Source organism: Capra hircus, chromosome 1 (genome assembly GCF_001704415.2).
Source record: "Capra hircus breed San Clemente chromosome 1, ASM170441v1, whole genome shotgun sequence".
Taxonomy (NCBI): Eukaryota; Metazoa; Chordata; class Mammalia; order Artiodactyla; family Bovidae; genus Capra; species Capra hircus.
The window spans coordinates 139,614,215-139,625,348 of record NC_030808.1 but is presented as its reverse complement, the minus strand read 5'-3'; the positions used below and the strand labels follow the sequence as shown (position 1 = coordinate 139,625,348).

At 48.2% G+C, this 11,134-nt stretch overlaps 1 protein-coding gene across 1 annotated transcript in view; it reads right to left on the bottom strand.

Moving 5' to 3' along the window:
* PCP4 (Purkinje cell protein 4) overlaps positions 1,288 to 11,134 on the bottom strand; it is a 68,537-nt gene continuing 58,690 nt past the window's right edge. Inside the window, exon 3 of the mRNA XM_005675627.3 lies at positions 1,288 to 1,704. Within this exon, the coding sequence (XP_005675684.1) occupies positions 1,577 to 1,704 (128 nt within the window). The 3' untranslated portion in view covers positions 1,288 to 1,576. The remainder of the gene's footprint in view (positions 1,705 to 11,134) is intronic.

The following is an 11,134-nucleotide window of genomic DNA, read 5'->3' as shown; positions in this document are numbered from 1 at the left end:
AGTGGGGACCACAGGTTGTCAAGAGCCCCCGAGGAGCCCTGGCTGGTTGCTGGGTGATTCACAATGATCCCAACTTGTGCTTCTCTAGTTGGAAACTCATCAGAGGAGCCCAAGTCTCCTGGACCGTAACAGCCCCAGAGGGTGTCCAGTAAAAGGGATTTGTGTACACAAGAGAATGAACACATTTGCAGCTGAATTTTTCAGACAGTCTTTCTCAGTCTGTACCTTGGAGACAGTGAATGGGGCCTTGACAGAAGAGCTATGAGTCATGGCCCTGCCCACTGCTCGCTCCCACCATGCTTTATACACACACACACATACACACACACACACACTCCCAGGTGCACATATGTGAGAGGGCACGTACACACACTACACACACACACACCCCCCATGGTCCCTCCTCTCTCCACTATTCACCACTCTCTGCCTCCATCCTTGGTTAATTGCTGGCAAAGGAAAGAAGCCGACTGGTACCCTGTCCCAAGCATCTCAGGATGAAGACAAGATACAGCTTCCACATCAGGGTCTCACATGGCAAAGCCCAAACCACACCAGACTTGGGGGCTGGAGGTGCCTGCCTCCTGGGGCCCCAAGGCAAATACACACCTGGCTCTCAACTCGGAGGAGTGTCCTCTGCACATGACAGCCCTCTCATTCTTGCCTACCCTTTGGGTGTGGGAAGCAATTTATCTGTGAGGTTTGCAGGGGAAGAGATGGGGCATGAGAGAACCCACAGCTTCTCCCATTTGTAGGATGTGCTAAATAGTCTTAACAGGTGGCAAATTACTACCTGAGGAGTGTAAGGAGTTGGGGGGCAGGGGGCCACCTCTCCATAGAGCACCACATGAGTGGGGAGAGGCAGGTGAGTGGTGGAATGGCTCTCAGTAGTGGGGACATATCCCCCAGGGCACTGAAATGTGCCTGCTGCCTAAACCTGGGTGACACGCCCAAATAGACCCATTGCCCTCCCCCTTCAAGTTCTTCTGCATGAGTCACAATTCCCCAGGAGCCCTCTGATTCTTTGACTCTCCAGGATCCAGGGCTCTAATCCCATGGTAAGAAGAAAATACATTGCCCATTAACAGTCAGCGGTAAGCACTCTCCAAACTAGACAGGCACAGCTGAGCACAGATCTCCCATTCTCAGCAGGAAAACTGCTCACAGAAGGCACCATGTTTCAGCTCTAACTCTTGGAGGGAGAGGAAAATAGGCATCTTGCCTGCAGTCACTGCTAACAGCAGTAACTTTCCAAGTTAATGTAAAAGGGGAGACAGAGGCAGACACTTTAATCACGCATCTTAACTCCATTTTATTACAACATCAAGGAAAATAATTAGTTGCAGGAGGAATGGTCCTAGAGATAAACGGAGATTAAGCTGCTCACAACTGCATCGTCTACACCTTCCTACAAGGGTATAAATATCGGGGGTCTCTGTGCATGCACTGAGGGACTGCGGTGCACATGGGTATCGTGTGATGAGGACTTCTCTTGAGGGCGCTGTTTCTTTTTAATTTCTTGGTGGATGATGGCTGAAGGTGGTGTCTCCTGGCAGACTAGGAAGGGACTCTCCCGCTAGGACTGGGACCCGGCCTTTTTCTTCTGGAATTTTCTGAACTGAGACTGGATGGCCACTGCCGCGCGTTCTGTCTCTGGCGCATCCATGTCGATGTCAAATTCCTCTTGAACCTTCTTCTGCCCATCTGGAGCAAGAAAAACACAAACAGAAGGTGATCACTGAGCAGTGAGCAGGAAGACAGTGGCTCTGGATCAAGCCAGGCTCCAGGCGCCACGTGGCACCTCCCCCAGCACAAGACCTAATTTGCAAAGTACAAGCCAGTGAAGCATGTCCTGGGCTTCCTTGGAGCTCAGAAGCAGCCGTCTTCTGACTGCCTAGTCGCTACCCCTGCTAGGGAGGGATGAGGAAAGTCAGAAACACAGTCTCAGCGTCGTGGATACTTTGTGTACCAGTCTCTGTTCCTTGGGGCCCCATTTAACATCGGGATTAACATATACAGAATACTATATATAAAATAGGGTCTCTCTGGTAGCTCAGTTGGTAAAGACTTCACCAGCAATACAGGAGATCCAAGTTCGATCCCTGGGCCTGGAAGACTCCCTGGAGAAGGAAATGGCAACCCACTCCAGTATTCTTGCCTGGAAAATCCCATGAACAGAGAAGCCTGGCGGGCTACAGTCCATGGGGTCTCAAGAGTCAAACACAACTTAGTGAGGAACCACCATATAAAAAGTAAGTGACAAGGACCTACTATATAGCGCAGGGACCTCCACTCAACATCTTGCAATAACCTATAATGGAAAAGAATCTGAAAAGAATATCCATACATGTGTATGTGTTTGCACTTTGCTGTACACTGAAACAAGCATAGTATTGTAAATTAACCGTACTTCAATTTAAAAAAGCTTAAAACACCAACAGTGCTATTATTTTCCTCTGCTTTCTCATGTAAATACAATTTTTAAAATATTTTTACTGATTTGTATTTATTTTTTTACCTTTGGTAATATTTATTTTTAATTGATTGCTGATTGCTTTACAATACTGGTTTGATTTCTGTCATATATCAACATGAATTCGCCATAGGTGTACATATGTTCCCCTCTTTCTTGAACCTCCTGAGATACAATTTAAATAGTGCTACTGCTAATGGACCCAGTGGTAGCTTTGGCTCAGAACACCTCCAAATAACAGAGGCACTGAGCTTCTACGCACATACACGAGAGATTTACTGATTGAATGAGGGCTTCTGTTTCTACCATTGTCAAAGATGGATGATACCATCCGACCTTCACAATCAAGCTGGACTTGCACATCTTAACAATTTGTTTCAACGATGTAGGCTTCACATTTGTTTGCTGTGGCAGGGAGCTGTACTCATTCACAGTTAAGATCCTTGAAAATAGGATTGGTGCCACGGTGAAGTGATCACCTGTATTGAGGCTTCCTTTGTGCTGTGTACATTTATAGCCAAATATAAGAAAAATAAATAAACGAACCCTCTAGTCACAGAAGGGAAGAATCATTAATACTCCAGTTTAGTGACAGCTGATCATCAGAATCATCAAAGGCACTATTTTTTAATGGAGTCATGAGGATCCATCCCAGACTCAGGCTGCCTCTTCACAGCCACAGCGGAAGCATTCCTTCAAACAAGACCAAGTTAGAGTAATCAGCATCCCTGGGCAGAGGGTCAGACAGCCCTACTTTCTAAAAAACGCTCTCAGGTGATTTCCAGATGTAGCCAGGGTTGAGATCCAGCTACTCGGCTTAAGATGAAGTAACAAATAAGGCCCTGGGGTTAACTCCTGAGGGAACTGGAGGCAGAACCCCCCACTCAGCACCTGGGCTGAGAACATCCCTGCCATCCTGGGTTCGCACCTGGAGCAGAGGTCAGGACAGCGTGTGGAGCACATCCAGCTTGGGGATGGAGAATGGGGAGCACTGGAGGCGGGACAGGAAGCCCACTGAGGGAGCACTGCCAGGGCTTTACTCCTTGACCTTATCACCAGCATCCTGAGTTCATCACTTAACCTGAGTGTGGTCCAGCCCTTCTCCATCTGTCTTACTTTGTGCCCTTGGATGACAGCATCCAGTCAGCATCCCCAGCACAGAGGGTCAAGGACCCTGGGGTTACGTGCAAGTGACACAGTTTCCTTCTCTCTTGCTTACTCTGTTCTGTTTTCTCTCTCTCATAGATAGGCAGATAGATAATGTTAGATGATAGTTTAGATAGATGGGTAGATAGATAAATAGATATGATAGATTAAATAGACGTCTGTGTTCAGTCGCTCAGTCATGTCCAACTCTTTGTGACCCCATGGACTGTAGCCCACCAGCCTCCTCTATCCATGGAATTCTCCAGGCAAGAATATTGGAGCTGGGTGCCATTTCCTCCTCCTGGGGATCTTCCCAAACCAGGGATCAAACCTTTGTCTCCTGCCTTGGCAGGAATATTCTTTACCACAGAGCCACCTAGGAAGCCCATAGATTAGATAGATAGATAGTAATAGATAGAAAAAATAGGTAGATAGATGAAAGAGAGAGAGATGTGTCTGGTTGCATAACTTTTCCTTTGCAGATCCTTAAGCAGGCTCCCCTCAGTTTTCTCGGAGACCAAGCAGGTTGCGCCCGGAGCCCTCCAATCCCATCTCCATCTGGGAGGAGAAGATGCTGGCTTTGTAAGCCTTACTGGACTGATTGGTCCATGACCTAAATCAGTAAAATTGTTTCCCTCTGTCTCAGATTGACCACCGAGATTTTGAGCAGCCTGCTGTCCATGGATTATTTGGGAGTGATAGTCTTTAACCCATGGGACCCCAGATGATACAGAGAATCGTAGGATTGTCTCTTACTGCATTGGGTAGCCATCCGCATTTTAATCCTCACTCCAAGTCCCTTTCTTCAGAGATTCTCTAAGGAGCAGAAACATCAGGAAGGACAGGAGTTCCCTGAGGCTCAAATTCATCCTTTAAAAACATTTCACCAAGGTTATCACAGGCTTCCCAGGTGGCTCAGTGGGAAGAAGCTGCCTCCCAACGTAGGAGATGTGGGTTCCATCCCTGGGTCGGGGAGATCCCCTGGAGAAGGGAATGGCTATCCACTCCAGTATTCTTGCCTGGGAAATCCCATGGACAGAGGAGCCTAGTGGGCTACAGTCTTCGGGATTGCAAAAGAGCTGGACACGACTTAGCAACTAAACAAAAACAAAAGTGATTATCACAAGAGCGTGTGACTGGAGTGCAAGCATCTATCAAACCAGCGCATGATGGCTCCAGCTCATCTGTCCTCAGCAGAGAGCAGAAGCAGTATCTTGTGCACTGAGAATCATCACCGGATGGTCTGGAGTCCCAGGTGCTTCTCCTCCCAGAGGATCCCTTGTATCTACTGTACCCTTATTGCAGAGGGGGAGAATGAGATCTGACTCAAAAGAAGATGGGAGATTTTCTCTTTCAGAGTTAAAATGCTGCAGCAGTCTGAAGCTTTTGAGCAGCCTGGTTCGTCTTTTACCTCTTACAATAATGGAAGAAAACAGCAATATTATTTTTTGACACATGATGAATGAAGATGTGGAAAATTATGTATATTTAGGGAATATGTAATGAGACAGTAAGGATGGGTCATAAAAATGGATTTCGCAATTATATCTTCAACTAATATCTTCAGCCAAAGTGATTTATAGATTCCTCCCTCTGAAAAATATTCCAGTGTTTAAAAAAGAAAACCACTGATGTGTCAGGAGTCTTTACTTTGTAGAGTCCAGCATTTCTTGGAGGTCTGCCATGGTTAGTGCTTCCGCTGAGCTGCCCAGGGATGTTCAAAGCAGGAGGAGGACTCAGATTATGGTGAAAAAGAAACACTTAGAACTGTTGACATTGACACAGGGTTCAATGCAAATGATGTGAGGGCCTGGCAATGGGTCCATGTCATCCTGGGAGCTAGAAAAAAAAGGAGCTCTAAGTACCCCACGCTCAGCAGGAGTGAGGGAATGATGGAGAAGGGCAACTGAGGGACCACAGCCAGCGCCCAGTGCCCCCGGCCCTGTGGACATCCCCTCACTGATGCCAAGGCTCCCTCCCATGACCTGGGTGATGGTGACAGTGGAGGGGTGCAGGAGGGCTATATGAAACCTCCCTTTGCCATCACTCCAGGGCAGAAGAGATATGCTGACCAGCAGCATCAGCTGAAACCCAGAGGTAGGACCTTGGCCTTGCCTGCAGGGGACAGAAAGGGCCCTGGGGAGGGTGGGTTCCCTCCAGGGCACACCCTATCCACTCCCCCGCATTGCTACTCTTCATGGGGCTACTTCTGTCTTATTCTGCTCCCTGCTCTACTTCCCATTTGGGGGTCCATCACCCCATCTGAGCTCCATAAGGGTGGGGACTTCATCCATTTGGCTCCAGCGGCTCACACAGGGCCCAGCACATAGCAGGCATTCCACGAGTAACCAATGGTTGATTGCAAGTGAGTCTATTGATAAGCCAGGCAGCTGTCCAGTGCACACCTTTCATTTCCATGCGCAGGGAGTCCTCAGCCGCCTCTTCCACTCCGGTGCTCTTGAGGGGTCTGGGCAGCGGGGCACAACAAAACCTCTGTGGGGCACTGACCCACCCAGCAGCACAGTGAAAAAGAGGCAAGGTTTCTCTCCTGAATGGAAAATGTGCCAGAACAGTGCCTGTTCCTAGCACCAGTCCAGAGGAATAACGAAAGGAGGTCTCAGGCAGGCAGACAGCACCTCCAGCTTGCTGTGGGATTGGGCTGACCCTCTCCCAGCCCTCAGACCCTCCCACCTCTGATAAGGCTGCCAGCAGAAGCAGGGGTATTGGTCCAGACAAGGGTGGATTGGGGGTGTCTCTGCCCGCTCTGGGACCCTCAGACTAGCTTCTCTGAGTCTCAGTTTGCTCATCTCAAAAATTGAGAGGTAAAACTGCTTTTTAAAGAGCCTGCCCTGGGAGTTCAGCGTGGCCTAGTGCTTAGGATTCCCAGCCTTCACTGCCGTGGCTGGTGTTCCATCCCTGGTCCGGGGACCGATATCCTGCAACCCGTGTGGCATGGCCAAAATAAATAAATAAATAAATAAAAACTCCAAGCCTGTTCCGCCTAGTCACAAATGTCATGAGTAAATTCAAGGCTGTGGTGTAAATTAAACTGAGACCCATTGGTGTGGGGCAGAACTTGCTAAGTCAGCAGAGGATAAGGGCAGTCATGTGGTTCTTGGCCTGGCCATCTGCTCAGTGGTGAGACTCACGGATGTTTGGGCCCCAACGCAAAGAGGGAGGGACTGCTTTCCAGCAGGGCCAGCCACACGACCACCAAACACAGCCAGGCCGGAGCCCCAGGGCATCAAACCCCACCCAGTCCCAGGGGTGGCAGGAGGCGTTTGCTGGGCTTGTGTTGGGATGGTCCTCACTCAGCAGGGCAAGGCACAGAGAGTCCTCCACCTAAAGATGACTTCTGGGTCCTGCGAATACATACTCAGAATAGTACAAGAGAAAGGTGCCACTAGGCCCCACAGCTGGGAGGCCCTGAGGGCATCAGGCTCTGCACACTTCTCCACCAGAAGGGCCAGTAGATTCTGGCAAGCCATGCAGGGGACCGATGCCACCCTCATTTCCAGACCTCCCTGCAGCCACCCTTCCTCCAGTGTCCTCCGCCCACTGCCGCTTCATGAAGAGCATCTGCTGCTCACATCTGCACCGGGTGGGCTGCACCTGGCATTTTTATGTAGAGTCCTGCTACCTGGAGTGGACAGCACTCATCCCACCCGGCTCCTGACAGTAGCTTTTGAGCCTGGGCAGGCAGTATTTCACCAGAGCACCGAGTAAACTGCCCAGGACTGTACAGTTCTTATCATTTGTTTCTCTCCGGGGTCCTAGAACTTTAGCATTTTTGTGTCCTCCAGGAAGGATTTCTGAAGCTGAATAGGAGAATGGTCGACAGATGATTCATTCAAATCCACTGGTTTGATAGAAAAAGATATTGATTGCCAACTCCCCTGGAGCATGAGAGAAAAACCACCTTCCTGACCGTGGAGCTCCAGAGGTGTGAGCGGGACTCCCCACGAGCCCTTCAGACTTCACCCAAATGCTGTCAGGTCCATTACCTGGAGCACCGGGTCTCAGAGACATGAGCAAGTCTGAGGAGGTGAGGCTCACAGCCTATCAGGCAAGGCAGCGGCAGTCTCAACCACAGTACCTAACTGCGTCATTCATCTGTCTGTGTTCCCATCCATCTTCTTTCTCAGAACGAAAAGCACAGCTGTAAAACCATCCCAAACAATTATACTCTTTTCCCCAGGCAGAAACATCATCAACCAACCAAGGCGCAACGCCAAGCACTGTTGATGGCCCGGCCTGATGAAAAACCAATGCTCCCTGCGGCTCAGACTTCCGTGACCTCCCCACTAGGAAGGAACCTCATTCTATTCAGACTTACACTTTGCCTGGCTCTAGACCTTCCCTGGTGGTTCAGTAGTAAAGAATCCGCCTGCCATTGCAGGAGACATAGGTTTGATCCTTGGGTCAGGAAGATCTCCTAGAGGAGGAAATGCCAACCCACTCCAGTATTTTTGCCTGGAAAATGCCATGGACAGAAAAGCCTGGCAACCTACAGACCATGGGATCGCAGAGTAGGACAAGACTTAGCAACTGAAACAAATAACAAGGTGTTTCTTACACTCTTTTCCTGAAATACAGCCTTCTCCTTGCAGAAACTGAGACAGGGAATGGCCCTGCTGTTTTGCATTTTATTACACCATCAGAGAATTGGTAAGGGAACCCTTCTTGAAGATGCCATTGTAATAAGAACCAGTCTTCACCAAGCATTACATGGATTCTCCCTTATAGACATAAGCGGATTTTCTTTCATAGATCATTTGACAGCAAATGGAAAATCGAGAATCATAAATATAAAAGGAAGGAACTGTTACCAGGTGAAGACAATCCCAAATAGATCCTACAAGCCTCTGATATGGCCATGAAAATCCAGCAAATAGGAAAACTGTTTGAGAGACAAAAAGTTCCCTTTGTGTGAATTCATCTGGATAAAACACAGATCAGCCCTACAGCCCATTGAAGTTTCTTGGTGAGCAGCCGTATCAATCTGTAGTAGTGTGTTAGTCGCTCAGTCATGTCTGACTTTGCAACTCCACAGACTGCAGCTGGCCAGGCTCCTCTGTCCATGGGATTCTCCAGGCAAGAACACTGGACTGGGTTGCCATTTCCTCTTGCAGGGGATCTTCCCAACCCAGGGATGGAACCCGAGGTTCCCATGTCTCCTGTATTGCAAGTGGATTCTTTACCTGCTGAGCCATTTTAGCTGCATCACCTCTATAAAGGGCCTGTATCCAAATACAGCCACATTCTGAGGGATGGTGTGGTGGGGGGCTAGGGGTGCAGGGCTTCAGCATCTGAATGTGGGGTCAGACACAATTCAACACATAACAGCACCTGATCTAACTTTGGGGATCTCTAGGCTTTATTATTTCTTCTGTTACCTATCAATGGGTTTCCCAGGTGGTGCTAGGGCTAAAGAATCCACCTGCCAATGCAAGAGACATAAGAGATGTGGGTTTGACCTCTGGATCAGGAAGATCCCCTGGAGGAGGGCATGGCAACCCACTCCAGTATTCTTGCCCGGAAAATCCCATGGACAGACACGCCTGGTGGTCTACAGTGCATGGATGAAACAGAGTTGGACATGACTGAAGCAACTTAGCATGTACCTGTCAATAACTACTTAATTTTTTAATGAAACTATTTATTTTGCATTGGGATATAACCAGTTAACGAACAAATGTTGAGACAGTTTCAGGTGAACAGCAAAGGGACCCAGCTATACATACACGTGTCCTTTCTCCCCTAAACGCCTCTCCCATCCAGTGCTAGGTTTTAAAGTAGCTTCATGTTGTATGCATTGTCTGGCTCCTTTGGCCAGTTATGAGAGCTGCAGGAAACGTCCATGGTCCTCACTTTACAAAGGCTCAGAGACCATAACCTGCCTCACTAGAGAGCACCCGGTGAGTGCTGGCCATGGGCTGATTCAGAATCCAGGTCTTGCTCCAAATCTTTTTATTCCCCCGTGTCTTGTTACCTTGAGTTCCCTAGACTGAGACCAAGATGACAGCCTGCTGTATGGACCAGTTACTATTGCCCAGGGAGAAAAAAAGAAGTCTCAAATAGTCCAAGTCTAAACACATGGTTGGGCCTACCAGTTCAGAAAATCTGTCTGTTTACCAGGCAGTCCGGGAGAATTCATATACCAAATTCAGTCATTTGATAAATGACCCAGAAGGCCTCCTGCAGGCCTGTCACTGTTCTAGGGGCTGGGAGAGAACAGAGGACAAAACCCTGCTCTTCTGGAGAAACAGAAAATAAAAAGGTAAGTGTATAGAGAAGCAATAGAGTTTCAGAAATTCCTCAAATAAAACAGGGTGCTGAGTGGGAGAGGGAATGTAAGTGCTTTAATGTGCCTAGTGGGCCTCCAGGCGGCTCAGTGGTAAAGAACCTGGCTGCCCGTGCAGGAGACGCGAGAGACTCAGGTTCGATCCCTGGGCCAGGAAGATCCCCTAGAGGAAGAGCAGCCCACTCCAGCGTTCTTGCCTGGGAAATCCCATGTACAGAGGAGCCTGGTGCACTACAGAGCATGGGGTGAAAAAGAGTCAGACACAACTGAAACAACTCAACAACAAAGGCCTCTGGGAAGGGGACAGGGGAGGTCACCCCCAAAGCTAGCCTCACACTCACTTGCCCGGACAAAAGGCGTGACTAATACCACACTTTTTGAAAAACTATTCTCCACTGCTTGAAAAAGTATTCTTCATCTTCCCAGTCCCCATCCAAGTGGCAGACTTCTCTCATTTAGCATGAGTTCTTTCGAAATTAAAAGACACGCAGTCTTCCCGGGCAAAACAGAGCTATTCAGGGATTCTGCAACAGCTCTGGGTGTGATTTTAAAAGTTTGAAATTCAGCCTCATTCCAAAATATATGAACCCCCATGCTTGATCAGAAGAGCTCTTATATTTGTTTCTGAGTTTATGATGATGCAAAGTCATTGCCTAGAGATACTGGCAGTAATTCATGAGCACAGGGGCTTGTGTATACACACACACATACACACACACACAGATGTAAAGCCTTTCGTTTATACATTTATAACCCTCCATATTTTTGGATTTATTTTATAGAAACAAATTACCTCCTAAGGCCTAATCCCCTAGATCAGAAATTTGCACATAAGCAGTAAATTGGGATATAATTGTCCTGAGTGGGAGTTTGCCTTGATTAGGAGGCAAAGCACAGAGCGTACTATAAAAGAACCTAAATTTTAGTATATCATCAAGAAATAACAGTCATTTAACTTAAGTATGCCTTGCAAATGGGATATTTTAATGCCAAGTTTCTTAGAATGTCCTACCTTCTTTCAAAATGTAATGTTAACTGGGAAAGAATTAACATCTGTCAGTTGGGCTGCCCTTGGTACACAGAGACTGTACTTGGGCTCCGGAGGCCTCTGAACTGGCCACTGACCCTCTCCAGCACCAGGACTACAGAGTGACCCAGGACAGCTAAGGTGCCTTCCTTCATCAGGACCAAAACCCAGCCCTCCAGGCAGG